Source organism: Convolutriloba macropyga, chromosome 10 (genome assembly GCF_964194025.1).
Source record: "Convolutriloba macropyga chromosome 10, txConMacr16.3, whole genome shotgun sequence".
Classification (NCBI taxonomy): Eukaryota; Metazoa; Xenacoelomorpha; order Acoela; family Convolutidae; genus Convolutriloba; species Convolutriloba macropyga.
Window position 1 is genome coordinate 436,478 of NC_134477.1, and position 17,902 is coordinate 454,379.

Here is a 17,902-nt window from a genome sequence, read left to right on the forward strand (position 1 = left end):
TAGGACTTCAAAAAATTCTTGAGCAAAAAATTTTTGAAAATTATTTAATTTTTTCCAAGAGGCCTTAAAAGAAAATTTTTAGTTCTTTGGAAAATGAGTTTTTGTCGTTGAGCAAATGAGGAACTGCTCTGGGTTGCCTTAACGCCAGCACAGCAGCGACCGTTAGCTGCCATATGACTGGAGGAAGGGGGGTCCGGATAACACCCCTGCAAAGAACTTTACCACCGAAAAACTGATTTTTTCTCAGGGAAATCCAATTTTTATTTAAGTTTCAATAGTATCATAAGAAAAATCTCTCAGACTGGTGAAGCTTAAACAAAAACTTGATTTCACTGAGAGAATATCAGTTTTTCGGTGGTAAAGTTCTTTGCAGGGGGGTGTGTCCGGACCCTCCCCCTCCAGTCATATGGCAGATAAGCATACTAATATCTATTCTAAATTCGTGCTGAATTATTACTGAAAATAAAAATCTCTCTGAAATCGTTCTGATTCAGTACTGATATTCTTTGAGCGTTAGGTATGGATTCACTGATTTTGGCGTTTTTGGCATAGATCTTGAAAGGCGCAGCTAGCTTCCAAACGTATATCTTCAAAAGTTTGTTTTTCTAAGCGTACATACAGATTTTTGGCGCTACTTAGCGTAGATTGTATTTAAGTTTGTTGTATCTAAGCATTGATAATTCATGTTTTTCTTTTTCAAATAAACCTGTACTAGACATTTTTTTTGCAAACTAACTGTTTAGTCCCTTAGAGTCAGTATTAAACAAAAAAATTCCAGAAAAAAAAGAATTTATCTTAATACCATAAAGATTGATTATGAAACTGATTATGGAGAAAATTGCAACTTCTTTTAATGAAATCAAAATTTTTCAAATAAACGTATTTTGACCAAATTTTTTGCAGATATACTGTTCGCAGAGCATCTTCTATTGATCTTGCAAAGCTCGTATTATACGAAAAATCCCAGAAAATTGCAACATTTCATATAACCATCAGGACCCGTTGAAAAAATTTATTATAGAGGATTTTGAATCTTCATTAGCACAACAACTTTTTTCAAATAAACGTAATCTAGCAAAATCTTTTGCAAAACTACTTTTCACTTTGCCCCTGCAGTCAGTACTAAAACCAAAGTGCCAGAGAAAAAAACAATTGTGACAATGCCACAAAGACTGATTATGAAACCGATTATAGAAAAACATTGCAATTTTTTTCAAAAAAAAAACATTTTTTTTCAATTGAACCTACTCTTACCAAATGTTTGCAGGTTCTCAGTCCACAGATCACACAGTCCACAGATCTTTATGAAGACAATTTTTTTGCGAATTGACGTATTCTAGACTAATATTTTTCATATTCCAGGAACTCTACCAAGAGCCAATATCAAATTGTTTTGCAATACCAGTATATATCCACAAAGACGCTATTCCTTTATTTCGGCTGGAGATGATGGCGTTTTGTTCCAAAAACTAGATAAACCGCTCAAAATATTGATGCAAACATTTTGTCTCACTGCTGGGCTAAAAAAATACATTTTTTTATCCTGATTCAGAGACAATTCAGAAACGCTTTCTGAATTTTCTGATTCAGTGGAAATTCGGAGATCTCAGAATTTGACTTTTGCTCTGATTCAGAAAAGCTTCAGAACCCATGGAGAAACCATTGTGAAATCGCGCAGAAGTAGTATTGAAAGTCAGAATGTCTTTGAAATCTTTCTGATTCGGTACTCATGTTCTCTGAGCTTTATATACGGATTAACTAAATTTGAGGTTTTTGGCGTATATCTTGAAAGGCGTAGCTCGCTGTTGGTATGCAAGCGCATACCATTAAAGGTTTCGTGTTTCCAAGCGTATTTACAGATTTTGGTGCTACTGAGCGTAGGTTGCATTGAAGTTTGGCGTATCTAAGCATAGATATTATGTATCTTAACGGCTTCTATGCTTCAGCTTTTAATAAACTGGACCCTTAAGTTATAGCGTTTTTAGAATCTTACACAAGTAAGCAAATTTTTCGATGTTCTGAACATATTTCTCACCTGCTTCTTATATGAAAAACTGAAATAAGCAAATCACTTTTGATTAACTCAACTGCAGACAATATTAGGACTTAAACAGATTTTTATTTTTTTTCAGAAAACTTTGAATTTTTCAAAGGTCTGAGGGTTCTGTTGTCTGAGATGTTTTTCTTCCGGCAAAAAATGATAAATGATTTATCCGTCAACTTAACACTGGTTTCTCCTCCACTGATTAAATTTAACCAAAATGATAGATTTGCGTTGTAGAAACCTTTTTGTGCGGGGGGGGGGGTTTGGATTCGCCCCCATTCTGCAGTCAAATGTCAATATAAAATATACCGCTGACAAACGGGCCTTTACCAGACCAAAACTGACATCTTTGACCTAAAAACCAAAAATATAGAATTGTTATGATATATTATGAGGGTTCAAAAAAGTTTGCGAAGGAACCATTTTCGAGCTCTTATTGGTCACATCAAGAATAAACGTAATAGCCCGCATTGGCATAATTGAATTAAAAGTCGATTTCGTTGCGATTTTCTTTTTAAAAAAGGTTATTAACAAAAAACGTTCTACGGCATCAATCAGGGATATTTTTAACGATATAAATCCTCTTAAATCTATTTAATTCCGTTGGAAAAATGGATTATAATATTTTTGAAAAACCTATGAAATGGATTCAAATTTGAGCTACGAAAACTCCATTAAATCAATAGTTACTCCGCTCAGTGAAAACTGTTATATAGTTTTAAGTTTAAATCAACAATTCATGTATATTGAAATTTTTAATTTAACATTTCGAGCCCATCAGTTTTCTATCAGTTTCAGTTCATCTACATCATGCAGTACCATCGCAACAGTAATTCTATCGGCTCAACAGGTACTCATATGAAGAAAACGAAGATGTGCATCTAAAATAGAGAACAAAATGCTTCAGAATCTTCAAAAAATTTTCAAATAAATTAAAATTAGCAAAATTTTTGGATAAAATTATAAACTATACCTACATAGAAGAAGTCAAATGTAGATTTAATGTGCTCATTCTTTGAAATTGATTTTGGACTCTATTAAAATTTGGCAAACCCAACAAAAATGAATTGAACGTGAACTCACCGAACAGCAGAAGAACCATATAAACTCGAAAGCTCAGATTGTTTGAAGTGTCATATATCACATAAAATAATCGTTGCTTGAAAATGCTCAGCTATGTCATTAGGTTAACAAAACAGAAAAACAGAAAACAGTCTTTATAACATAACGCATAACAAGTCGCTAAATCACCGTCTCTATAAAACTTTCTGACTTGGATTAAAACAAGGAGTCTCGGAAATGTGCGGACGCACAAATTCTTCCGACCCCGATGAACCAAATTCTTGACCTAACTGGCAAGATGGAGAGACATATTATTCGACCTAATTTCGACTAATTTTTGTAAATTCGTCGAACTTTTTTCGGCTAATATAGTCGTTTTCTTAGAATAAATCGTTGAATAACTTTCGTTTTTTTTCCAAAAGTGCTGACTTACTGTTGTCCAGGTTTTTTTGGAGATCGTTTGTCTGAAATCAAGGATAATGGAATTAGTTGATTTGAAACCTAAAAAAACCAAATTGAATTAACTCATTTTTAGGCTTTTGGTGTTGATTTGGGCTGTTACTTGTTGTAAAGAAATCTGGAAACTCTGAAACAAATCTCAATTTGAATCTGGAAAGCAAACAATTTGAAGCCAAAAAATGTAGAGCCAAATTTGTTGACTTGAGATTACAAACCTCTGTAAACGTTTGCCTGAATTCAAGGATTACTGAATTAGTTGAAGTAAAACCTAAAAAAACCAAATTGAATTAACCCATTTTTAGTTTTTTGGTGTTGATTTGGACTGTGATTGGTTCTAAAGGAATCGGGAAACTCTGAAACAAATCTCAATTTGAATCTGAAAAAAGCATTGTGAAGCCAAAAAATGTAAAGCCAGAAAGTTGAATTGGAATTACAAACCTCCGTAAAGGACGAAATCAAGCGTGGTTGTGATGTGTTTTAGCAGTTGTGTAGCAGTTGTGTTTTCGCACAGCTAAATTTTGCTCAATTCTGATAGGCTAAAAATCGGTCGCGAGAAAATAAGACAACACTTAAATTGCTTTAAATCTGTTTAAAATTTTTTTGCTATCGTAGTTGCACGCTTCTTAAAATATACCCCATATATTCGAAAATGTAGTCTTAGCCTAAGAAAATCTCAATAAAATCGATTGCTTGCTTAAGTTTTACAAACCGTGAGGGAACCCCGCTTAGAGTTAACAGACATTTTAGTGATTACAATGATCTCTACTCAAACTGGCAGCGGAGTTAATGGCTCAAATGGCGCTCAATACGAGTTTATAATCAATTTTATTCTATATCCGATGATCACAGATCAATACAGCTATTGTTCTTTGGGTTATCTGGACAACGGGGAAGAAGATCAGCGGACGATAGGAAAGTAAGTAGTTATAACCAATTAACTTTTCTGGGTAGCAGCTAAGGTTATTTTTGACATATGAAACGTCGGCTGTGGCTACAAATCCAGTATACCCTAGTAAAACGCGAAATGAAACCTTGCAAGAATCTTGCAAGATTTTGAATTCACTTGGAAGACGATGCCATATTAGTAGTATCCATATCTGCCATGTTACTGGAGTGGGGGGGTCCGGACCCCCCCTACAAAAACTCTCACCACCGAAAAACTGATTTTCTCTTAGTGAAAGCAAGTTTTTTGGTTAAGTTTCGCCAGCCTGAGAGAAGTTCTTGGGTTAAGTTGACTGGCGAAACTTGACTGACCAGCCCACCCAGGCCACCACATTATAACCAGGCCGAACCCCCCCAGACTCATAAAAGAATCATTGCACACCCATTACAACAGGTATATCGAACCATACCTTGATGAAACTGAAGATAAAGACAAGATAACATCCAAAGAATACCGAAAGATTCTGAAGAACATGCATACAACAGAAGTCAAAGACGCCATCAACAACTATGAGCCGTCCAGGGTACTTGCCACTGCTGCCCCCATGAAGATACATGACAGTGAGAAAACACTCCCCAGAGGCAGTAGAAGGCAACTCGCGCAACTCCGCTCTGGTTTCAGTCCGCTTCTCATGACCTACTCGGCTAGGATCAACAATGATGTGTCTGAGACGTGCCCCGACTGTAAACGAGAGCCACACACAACACAACATCTTCTTAAGTGCCCGATGAAACCCACCAATCTCTCCGTGAAGTCACTTTGGACAAGACCTGTGGAAGCAGCTAAATTTCTCTCGCTCCCACTCAACGACAACACCGCAACATCGGACTGAGGCAAATAACAACAACAACAACTGGCGAAACTTAACCAAAAAACTTGCTTTCACTAAGAGAAAATCAGTTTTTCGGTGGTGAGAGTTCTTGTAGGGGGGGGGGGGGGGTGTCCGGACCCCCCGCCCTCCAGTAACATGGCAGACACCGGCTGCTCCAATGTGTATTTCAGAAGAAAGAATGCGTAGTACTGAGTGCTTAGACTATGGTTATAGCCTGTTGTAGTAACTTTAATTTTTTTTATCTTTGAGACCATGAGAGGCATACTTGAAAAACTTTGAAAAATTTTCAAATTTTTTTTCGAAAAATTTTCAAAGTTTTTCAAAGTCCTAAAATGGTCTGAAATGGATTTTGCGCTATGAAAGAGCACTGAAAAGTGATTTTTTGTTGACTTCATTTTATTCACCTATGAAGTATGGGGGGTCGAAACATACAAAAATTTCCTTATTTTTCTGAAAAAAATTCTTTGAAGCCCTAAAATGGCATGAAATGGATTTTTCGCAATGAAGGAGCTTTCAAAAATGATTTTTGTGGACTTCATTTTGTTCAACCAAATAGGACATGAAGTACTCAGTTTTTGAAGTAGTCTGAAAGAAGTCAAAGAGCAGTCAGAAGCAGTTTTTGTTGACAATACTTTTGCAAATGTTCAGTGTGATGTGGAAAGCTTGGCTTTATTTTTTTTATATACATGTGTAACTATGTATATTTCTATCAAAACAAGTACGTATATTTGCTTACATGTGTTCAAAATTGTAATGTTTATGTAGGAATGAACAATTGGAAGAAACGAAAGAATGAGAGTTTTATTTATATAATTATTCGTATTCATGTGTATAATGAAAGTATATATGAAAGTGTATATCTGTTTATAAGTAAATATAATTGTGCTTAAGTTTAGTAATATGCTTCTATGAGTATAAGCTGAAGTGTATGTCTGTGGGTAGAATTGTAAATGTGTGTATATGTCAAGACGTTCTTTTTTTATGTGTGTATGTTTTTCTATATCTATACAGTGAAATGTATGTATATATGTCTGAATGTGTTTATGTATTTATGTATTTATATGTTTGCAATCCGATGAGAGAGAGAGAGATAGAGAGAGGGAGAGAGATAGAGAGAGGGGGGAGATAAGTTCCTGGAGGGCAATTTAATTGCCTTGAAGAATGTTGTTATTTGTCTCCACGATCCAATAATATTATATCTTGCACACGGATTTTGACCTTCAGCGTAGCTAAACTCTGTCCCATTAAGCATTGGCAAGCAAAATGTCACAAACGAAGACGACAACAAGTTTTTGATGTTCTGAGCATGCTTTGTTGAAAACTGAATTTTCTACACCTATCTAGCTACCATATTAAAAACTATCAAGATTTTTTACGAAAAAAAAATTCATGCTCTTTGTCTTTTAATCCTAGGCAAGAAAATGATAAAATGTCGCAACACAGAAGACAAAAACAACTTTTTGATGTTCTGTGCATGCTTTGTTGAAAACTGAAATTTCTTCTCCTATCTAGCTACCGTAATAAAAAACTATTAAGATTTTTCTTAAAAAAAAACAAATTCATGCTCTTTGTCATTTACTCCTTGGCAAGAAAATGATAAAATGTTGCAACACAGAAGACAAAAACAACCTTTTGATGTTCTGGGCATGCTTTTTTGAAAACAAATTGCTCTATACGCATTCAGCTACCCTTCTAGGATTGAGCAAGATTATTTACAGGAAAAAACTATTTGAGATAAATTGTTGAGAGATAAACAATGAATTGAGCTAAGTAAAAAGATTAAAATCTGTAAAAAACCAAAAAATTTGGTGGAAAAACTATGATATGCAGGAGCAGCTGAACGTGTTAGTTAAATAAAGTAGAATGATAGGAATTCATCAAGAGCTTGAATCAAACAAATAGTGTAATGATGTACAAGAAGAGTAGTTTCCACTGGAACTGTAAAAATAGCTAAATTTTCAAAAGTTAATTAGCCACTTGATCAATTAAGCAAGAAAGAACACAAGCTTTGTATCTGCGGGGGGTTGCTAGAAACAGCTTCAGTAGCGAATAAGTCTTGTTTGCGTATTGGGAATAACACTAACGGATAATGCGTGCTTTGACTGAAATCTTAAACAAAAGCGAATCGCTTCTTCAGTAAATGGTTCCAGCATACTGAATATACATATACTCAACTATTAAACACTGGAAGTAAAATATCAGAGCGAGCACCTCAAGCCAATAAAAATCGAATGAGTTCATTATTGTTCTTTCTTGAATCCAATTTTCTGTGCATTCAGTAACCCTGTGTTAAAATTTTGGATTACTTATTGTACTGTCGACGTTTTAAAATAACGTCACCGTAACGATATTTGATAGAGCATCGGAAAGAGTAACACCCAAAGGAATTTGAAATTTAAAGCGACAGAGTCTGTATAACATATTGGGTTATGAAACCTGGGGAACATTTCGGAATTGAACACAACACTACTGCTACCTACTACTGCTACTGCCTACTACTACTATCTACAACTACTATCTACAATTAGTACCTACTACTACTACTGCTACCTACTAGTACTACCTACAACTACTACTAGATACTATTAATATCTACTACAACTACTTATTGGTTCTAAGTTACACTAGTGCCTACTACTACTACTTCCTTTTAATACCTTCAAATGTTACCATTTGTTTACTAACTATCTACAAAAAGCTGTTTCTGTTTCTCTAAAAAAATGAAAACAATTCTTATCTCTAGAGGAGACTCGCTGAGCATAAACAACAGAAGCTTTTCTCTATCTCAAGGTAATGTGTCCTGACTGACACAGACCGATAAAATTTAGCCGCTAATATTTTCAACAATTCATTAAGTGTTTGAAGTTTTTCCGAAGATATAAAAAACGCTGAAGCTATGTTGTATACGTTAACTCAGTAATTTTCAACTCAATGTTAATTTCTTAATTAACAATTAAGAAATCCATGGTATTGTATATCAAGTGGTACTTAATTAATTAAATCAAGGTAGGGTTTTATTGTTTAGCGAACCAGTCTAATTTTTAGGAGTTTTTTTTGATATGTTCTTTTTTTGAAGTGCAACTTTTTTTATACTTTATTCAAAAATTGCTTGCTTCAAAAATTCTATAGTGTGCACCTTAATGGAAACAAACACTTTACAACGTACCTACATTATCAAGAAAAAACAGGTTTTACACTATATAGTTGTTTTCGTATGTTTATTCAGAGCCACCTGTTGTTTCAGTTGTCAGGAATTACACAAATTTTCCGAATCCCTACGTTTCAAAAACTTGTATAGACAGAAAACTGCTGGGATAGCTTGCCAGAAGGACAATGCGTTTGTTGAGTTTGATGTTAACCTTAGCTTCGGCTCACGATGTGTTCAAAGCTGAGACTGTAATTGTGAACTTGCTATGCATCAAAAGTTTAGCGCTACATGATCTTGCAATTTTTGTTATATTAACTTCTTCCTAATTTGTTAAATTTCATTTGGTCATTGTTTATCTGAAGCAAAATTCTTCTTTATTAGTGTTCAAAACACAACCGGAGACAGTATGGCTTTGGATAAGCAAGTAGAATAAAAATGTGAAACATGGTCGATCACTTTACCTAAAAGTAGAACCATTGTGTTCGATTTCGAGTTTGTGATTTAAACAGTATTCGAGGATAATTGACTTTTAAGAAAAAGGCTTCTTTTTTAGTATTCAAAACTCAGAGGCGGCATGGATTTCGATAAGCAAGTTTATTAAAATGGTGATTTTGGTCAATTGCTCTACAGAAAAATGGAAGTCTTGAGTTTGTGTTTGAATTTTTGATATAAAAACACTATTCAAGGATAATTGACTTTGAAGAAAGGTTACTTTTAGTATTAAAAACACAAAAATCGGTGACCGCTTAACTTTGAATTACCAAATATAATAAAATGCGAAAACTTGGCCTATCCCTCTAATTTAAAGTCAAAGTTTGAGTTTGAGTTTGAGTTTGTGATCTAAAAATAGTATTCAAGGGATAACTACGTCATAATAGTTGTTATGTTATATAGTTGTGAACGCAAAACATTTGAAATACGTTCTCACAATCTATTTAGACTACAGCTATATATGTGTCAAAAAAGTGAAGGAGACCTTCTGGTTTTAGTAAGCTTTTTGATAAAATTTACTATATTATATAGACTATATTCACGTGGTCTATTATGCAATCTTTACTGCACGACTTCTGCAAGCATTCTAAGCTGAAGATTATAATTTTGCATTGTTCTATAGAAAAAAACAGAAAAAACACAAGATTTTCCTGGTGCTAGGAAAATTGGCGGACAGGTCGTTTAGCCGACAAGGAAAAAATGAGAAATTTAGACGACAGTTTTTATCTTAATTGGTAATAAAAGTCTAATTGGTTTATAAATCAGTAGTTCGGTTGTGATAGATTCATATCAACTCCCACAGACCGTTGAGGCATGACCATGGCCCGCGAGGCATGGCCAGATGCGGTTAAATGCAGTCCAGCCACGTAAAGCCCTCCGTTACACTAGTTGATGAAAAAACTAAGGTATACTTGTCCGCTTACAGAATAGTGTTTTAAATTGGCCAATCACAGCTTCAGAATAAGATTTATTGCTCATTTTACTTAAATTGTCGGTAAAAATGTTCATTTTTTTGGTGTGTTGACATATTTTACCAGTAATTTTTGAAAAGATAGGTCAGTGCAACTCTTTAAATGATTAAATTTCTCTGAAGAATATTCGGCTAATGAACAATAAATATTGTAAAATAACTAATGTGGAGATACCTTTAAGTCATGGCCACATTAAGTAACAGTTAACACAACTAATTTTGATTTTTGCTACCATAAAAACCAACAACACAGACAGTAGAAATCAGATTAGGAGCTTCGATACCATAGTCAAAGTGACAAGTATACTTCTACATTCATTTGGCCGATTTGGAAAATTTCCAGTGTTAAAACCCTGTAACCCATAGTGCATCAAGTTCAAAGTTTAAAGTATTCAAAATTTTTGGAAATTAGTGTTTCACTTTTCTATGTGGTAATATTGTATTATAATACTAGTATTCTTGGCTTTGTGTACTTCGTTTTGATGTTATCTTTCCAAAAGGGTTTCTATGTTTTCAAACGTTTGTTTGTTATGGATCCTATGAAGAGTCGATTTGAGTTCTTTCAACTGAGTCAAAGACAAAAAACAACTGTCAAAAGGCAAATCCTGATTATAGAGGCAATTGAGCTAATAAGATTTCCAGATTTTTTAATGCAGTATTTTAATTTCCTCTGAGCTTAAAAATTGTGAGAAATAAGTTAAAATGTCTCTTGGAAAAAATCTCCAGGTGGAATTTTACTACTGCGTGTTTTGCTTATTGCCACTATTGTCAATAGAGACCATTGTAATTTAACATGATTTTTGTCCTCATGAAAATTTGTAGCCTCTATAACAATAAATGGTTGAATCATTATGTACATGAAAAAGTTGTTTTTCAAGAGTAATCATATAGCAAAACCTTAATTTTCAATAAAGCTTTATTGATCGGCAATTTACGCTATGAAAATGAATCAGCGGTCTCACAGGTAGTATGAAAATACTTTTTTTTCATGGCGCTCAAAAAAAGGAAACCTCTAACAGAACTGCAAAATTAACAACGGTAAGAAAAGAAACGCTTTTTAATGTCAACTTTGCTTTTAATTTGAAAGACTTAATATAAAACAATGCCTAGCTGAAATAAAAAAAAGACTTAGATTGTGCAAAGCAAAAATTTATAAGATGTCCTTGTCAAACAAATATTTATGTACAAGCTGATTTTTCCTTACTCCTTTAACAAATTTGTTTTTTTACGACCTCAATAGTTTGCCTTGAGAAAACTCATAGGAGAACGGAGAAGTATTCACTTCTTGCATCTATTGGAACTTTCGTTGTGATACGTTAAATGCTTACTATTCATGATACCATAGCTTTATGGATTAAAGAAGTTTTAAGTTCGCGTTAATGAATACTTAGGTTTTAAATTTTTATGAGTTACTTGAATAACATTCTGAAATACTTCAAATTGACACATAGCTCTAAAAGCTACTGAAGGAATTCTGTGAAAACCAAATGTTCTAAGAAAAACACAAGTCGTTGCACATGTATACAGAAAACAGTAGTGCATACTTACGTCTATGGTTCAAATTGAGCCTTTGAGCAAAACATTTTTGTTATCTACTAACGTTAGCAGGGAACTTCTTATCGTTCCTTACAATAAACCACGTCAATACTATGCAAAATCAAAAGTATTATACAAATAACTTAATACTAAACGTACGACATAGAACCAGTTACTATATAAACTAGAAGCAATTGTAACCGTGAAAATCAAACAATAAGGCCAATAGTTGAGTTTAAATGTATTTGATTTGTCCATTGCTTTTTCCATTGTTTTATATAAGTTAACGTTATTTTGTTCAAATTCAGCACAGTGGGGGGTCGAAATGTACTCCCAAATAAAGAATGGCAAGCCTATGTACTCACTCTCTATTTATCACAAGTTTTGCTGCAACACAGTAGAGTACATGTATATATACGCCTTCTTGATCAGAGACAAGCGAATACTTAAGCAAACTAATAAAAGTGCTTTTAGCTGAAAATATTATGCAACAATTTTGCAGAGAAGACTGAACTTCTCATACGCACAGTGCAATTCCTCAGCTTCATACGTAGCAATCAGATCAAAACCTTGAAATGTTAATGTCTGAGGTACTTAGGAGAAACTTCAATTCTTTTTACAACTGAAAAGGAATAAGAATTAGTCTAACTCATTTAACAACTGAGTTCTCCTCGAAAAGTTATAGGTCTTCATTGGAAACTATTTGGCTAATTAGGCTAATAGAACGAGTGCTAACATTCCAGCGAACGGCTTATATTTACTTTTAACTGAATGAATTGCTTCTCAAATTAATATTTTAGCGTTTTCATTCTTGACTTGTATTTCATTCAGTTAGTGTGTGCCAGAATCCAAACTCAACTGCCGGTTTATAACCTATAATGTATCATATCCTAACGCAATTTGAAGGCTCATTTCAGCGCACAATTGTCTATCAAACCCGTTATGAAAACAATATTGCCTTTATACAACAAAGGAAGGGCAGCTCAATTTCAAGCTGGACTACCTTCGATCATTGTCTCATACCCAAAAAATTTATTGACTTTTTTACTACATTACCTAATATAACCGAAGAGGAAGACTTTATCAACAACTCAACCCCCTCAGAAAGGGGAGTAACTTCTCAGAATATACCTAATCCTTTGACTTCTGACATATGGTCACTTCCTATGGACATAAAGAGGATCTTGCGCAGTTATGATTTCGAAAGTATGCCACTCTTCAGGAGCCATGAAGAATATTTCGCTGCTTTAGAAGGTTTGGAAAATATGTGGAAAAAGCTCGAATCATGCAAAATTGAAACAAAACTAACCACCATTCACGATAAAATTGATCATACAACATCATCCACACCCTATGATAACAGAAAGACTGTGATATCTTCCATCTTAGAACGATTCCCTAGTCTTCTTGAAGAAAACTCGAAAATTGAAGAAAACTTCCAGAAACTTAGCACTGAGCCATCGGCTAACAATGCTCTACGAAAAAGGAGCCAATCTCGTGTTGTTGGAGGATGTGTAATTCACAGTGGAAATTTTCCAAAAAGAATGAGATTCGATGAAAATGTGAGGTGTTCATGCGGCAATAACAACTAGAACTGAAAAATTCTTGTCGATTAAAGCTTATGAACTAGACGTTGGTATCCAGTATTTTCCATTTATAACCTGTTATTTTGAAATGCTGTGCTTTATTAAAATCCGTTGTGTATGCTTATTATCCAAATTTTAGTAGTTGAAAAACCACTACTTTAAACTAACGTATGTTGGTTGAACATTATCCAAGTCAGAGAAACAGGAAACAGGCTTCGACCTGTTTAAAGAACTAGAAAGTCAGAAATTTGTTGTAGAGTAGGATCCCCAAACCGTAGATTATTGTTCTGAAATATTGAAATGGATACGCGCAAGAGTCGACGTTATAAAGAGCTGACGTTAGAATACGCCGCAACTTGTTTTGATTTAAGTAGAGCCGAAACCAAAAAGTTGCCCTTAATTACCCTAAATTGTTAGTTGATTATTAAAAAAGTACCTGAGTGGGTTAATTGGTCTCATGTTCGGTTATGATAGTTTCATATCAAGTCCCAACAGCCGCTGAGGCATGGCCATGGTCCGCGATGATTTCAAGATAATTATTTTTTTTTAATTTGCTTTCAGTGTCTTATGCTAGAAGATACTAAATATTATTTTTTCCAATACTCGAATGTAGTAGTCTCATTTAAGAGCCAAATTAATTTATCGCAAAATTTACTGTAAATTATCAACTTATAATTTAAATAAAATGTCGGTTCTCTTGAATCGGCTCTTTTCACTTCGGCTCTCTTACAAGTCACGGGTTTAAACAAAAAATTCAACATGACCACTTGCTTTTTATGAATAAAAAAACCTATATTGTGAGAAGTTCAGTCTTCTCTGCAAAATTGTTGCATAATATTTTCAGCTAAAAGCAACTTTTATTAGTTTGCTTAAGTATTCTCTTGTCTCTGATCAAGAAGGCGTATATATACATGTACTCTACTGTGTTGCAGCAAAACTTGTGATAAATAGAGAGTGAGTACATAGGCTTGCCATTCTTTATTTGGAAGTACATTTCGACCCCCCACTGTGCTGAATTTGAACAAAATAACGTTAACTTATATAAAACAATGGAAAAAGCAATGGACAAATCAAAGACATTTAAACTCAACTATTGGCCTTATTGTTTGATTTTCACGGTTACAATTGCTTCTAGTTTATATAGTAACTGGTTCTATGTCGTACGTTTAGTATTAAGTTATTTGTATAATACTTTTGATTTTGCATAGTATTGACGTGGTTTATTGTAAGGAACGATAAGAAGTTCCCTGCTAACGTTAGTAGATAACAAAAATGTTTTGCTCAAAGGCACAATTTGAACCATAGACGTAAGTATGCACTACTGTTTTCTGTATACATGTGCAACGACTTGTGTTTTTCTTAGAACATTTGGTTTTCACAGAATTCCTTCAGTAGCTTTTAGAGCTATGTGTCAATTTGAAGTATTTCAGTATGTTATTCAAGTAACTCATAAAAATTTAAAACCTAAGTATTCATTAACGCGAACTTAAAACTTCTTTAATCCATAAAGCTATGGTATCATGAATAGTAAGCATTTAACGTATCACAACGAAATTTCCAATAGATGCAAGAAGTGAATACCTCTCCGTTCTCCTATGAGTTTTCTCAAGGCAAACTATTGAGGTCGTAAAAAAACAAATTTGTTAAAGGAGTAAGGAAAAATCAGCTTGTACATAAATATTTGTTTGACAAGGATATCTTATAAATTTTTGCTTTGCACAATCTAAGTCTTTTTTTTATTTCAGCTAGGCATTGTTTTATATTAAGTCTTTCAAATTAAAAGCAAAGTTGACATTAAAAAGCGTTTCTTTTCTTACCGTTGTTAATTTTGCAGTTCTGTTAGGGGTTTCCTTTTTTTTGAGCGCCATGAAAAAAATAATATTTTCATACTACCTGTGAGACCGCTGATTCATTTTCATAGCGCAATAAAGCTTTATTGAAAATTAAGGTTTTGCTATATGATTACTCTTGAAAAACAACTTTTTCATGTACATAATGATTCAACCATTTATTGTTATAGAGGCTACAAATTTTCATGAGGACAAAAATCATGTTAAATTACAATGGTCTCTATTGACAATAGTGGCAATAAGCAAAACACGCAGTAGTAAAATTCCACCTGGAGATTTTTTTCAAGAGACATTTTAACTTATTTCTCACATTTTTTAAGCTCAGAGGAAATTAAAAAACTGCATTAAAAAATCTGGAAATCTTATTAGCTCAATTGCCTCTATAATCAGGATTTGCCTTTTGACAGCTGTTTTTTGTCTTTGACTCAGTTGAAAGAACTCAAATCGACTCTTCATAGGATCCATAACAAACAAACGTTTGAAAACATAGAAACCATTTTGGAAAGATAACATCAAAACGAAGTACACAAAGCCAAGAATACTAGTATTTTAATACAAAATTACCACATAGAAAAGTGAAACACTAATTTCCAAAAATTTTGAATACTTTAAACTTTGAACTTGATGCACTATGGGTTACAGGGTTTTAACACTGGAAATTTTCCAAATCGGCCAAATGAATGTAGAAGTATACTTGTCACTTTGACTATGGTATCGAAGCTCCTAATCTGATTTCTACTGTCTGTGTTGTTGGTTTTTATGGTAGCAAAAATCAAAATTAGTTGTGTTAACTGTTACTTAATGTGGCCATGACTTAAAGGTATCTCCACATTAGTCATTTTACAATATTTATTGTTCATTAGCCGAACATTCTTCAGAGAAATTTAATCATTTAAAGAGTTGCACTGACCTATCTTTTCAAAAATTACTGGTAAAATATGTCAACACACCAAAAAAATGAACATTTTTACCGACAATTTAAGTAAAATGAGCAATAAATCTTATTCTGAAGCTGTGATTGGCCAATTTAAAACACTATTCTTTAAGCGGACAAGTATACCTTAGTTTTTTCATCAACTAGTGTAACGGAGGGCTTTACGTGGTTGGACTGCATTTAACCGCATCTGGCCATGCCTCGCGGGCCATGGTCATGCCTCAACGGTCTGTGGGAGTTGATATGAATCTATCACAACCGAACTACTGATTTATAAACCAATTAGACTTTTTTTACCATTTAAGATAAAAACTGTCGTCTAAATTTCTCAGTTTTTCCTTGTCGGCTAAACGACCTGTCCGCCAATTTTCCTAGCACCAGGAAAATCTTGTGTTTTTTCTGTTTTTTTTCTATAGAACAACGCAAAATTATACTCTTCAGCTTAGAATGCTTGCAGAAGTCGTGCAGTAAAGATTGCATAATAGACCACGTGAATATAGTCTATATAATATAGTAAATTATATCAAAAAGCTTAGTAAAACCAGAAGGTCTCCTTCACTTTTTTGACACATATATAGCTGTAGTCTAAATAGATTGTGAGAACGTATTTCAAATGTTTTGCGTTCACAACTATATAACATAACAACTATTATGACGTAATTATCCCTTGAATACTATTTTTAGATCACAAACTCAAACTCAAACTCAAACTTTGACTTTAAATTAGAGGGATAGGCCAAGTTTTCGCATTTTATTATATTTGGTAATTCAAAGTTAAGCGGTCACCGATTATTGTGTTTTTAATACTAAAAGTAACCTTTCTTCAAACTCAATTATCCTTGAATAGTGTTATTAGATCAAAAATTCAAACACAAACTCAAGACTTCCATTTTTCTGTAGAGCAATTGACCAAAATCACCATTTTAATAAACTTGCTTATCGAAATCCATGCCGCCTCTGAGTTTTGAATACTAAGAAAGAAGCCTTTTTCTTAAAAGTCAATTATCCTCGAATACTGTTTAAATCACAAACTCGAAATCGAACACAATGGTTCAACTTTTAGGTAAAGTGATCGACCATGTTTCACATTTTTATTCTACTTGCTTATCCAAAGCCATACTGTCTCCGGTTGTGTTTTGAACACTAATAAAGAAGATTTTTGCTTCAGATAAACAATGACCAAATGAAATTTAACAAATTAGGAAGAAGTTAATATAACAAAAATTGCAAGATCATGTAGCGCTAAACTTTTGATGCATAGCAAGTTCACAATTACAGTCTCAGCTTTGAACACATCCTGAGCCGAAGCTAAGGTTAATATGAAACTCAACAAACGCATTGTCCTTCTGGCAAGCGATCCCAGCAGTTTTCTGTCTATACAAGTTTTTGAAACTTAGGGATTCGGAAAATTTGTAATTCTTGACAACTGAAACAACAGGTAGCTCTGAATAAACATACGAAAACAACTATATAGTGTAAAACCTGTTTTTTCTTGATAATGTAGGTACGTTGTAAAGTGTTTGTTTCCATTAAGGTACACACTATAGAATTTTTGAAGCAAGCAATTTTTGAATAAAGTATAAAAAAAGTTGCACTTCAAAAAAAGAACATATCAAAAAAACTCCTAAAAATTAGACTGGTTCGCTAAACAATAAAACCCTACATTGATTTAATTAATTAAGTACCACTTGATATACAATACCATGGATTTCTTAATTGTTAATTAAGAAATTAACATTGAGTTGAAAATTACTGAGTTAACGTATACAACATAGCTTTAGCGTTTTTTATATCTTCGAAAAAACTTCAAACACTTAATGAATTGTTGAAAATATTAGCGGCTAAATTTTATCGGTCTGTGTCAGTCAGGACACATTACCTTGAGATAGAGAAAAGCTTCTGTTGTTTATGCTCAGCGAGTCTCCTCTAGAGATAAGAATTGTTTTCATTTTTTTAGAGAAACAGAAACAGCTTTTTGTAGATAGTTAGTAAACAAATGGTAACATTTGAAGGTATTAAAAGGAAGTAGTAGTAGTAGGCACTAGT

At 33.6% G+C, this 17,902-nt stretch overlaps 1 protein-coding gene across 1 annotated transcript in view; it reads left to right on the top strand.

Annotated features, from left to right (window-relative positions):
* Positions 1-4,320: 4,320 nt before the first annotated feature.
* LOC142348513 (uncharacterized) overlaps positions 4,321-17,902 on the top strand; it is a 33,023-nt gene continuing 19,441 nt past the window's right edge. Inside the window, exon 1 of the mRNA XM_075399887.1 lies at positions 4,321-4,481. Within this exon, the coding sequence (XP_075256002.1) occupies positions 4,321-4,481 (161 nt within the window). The remainder of the gene's footprint in view (positions 4,482-17,902) is intronic.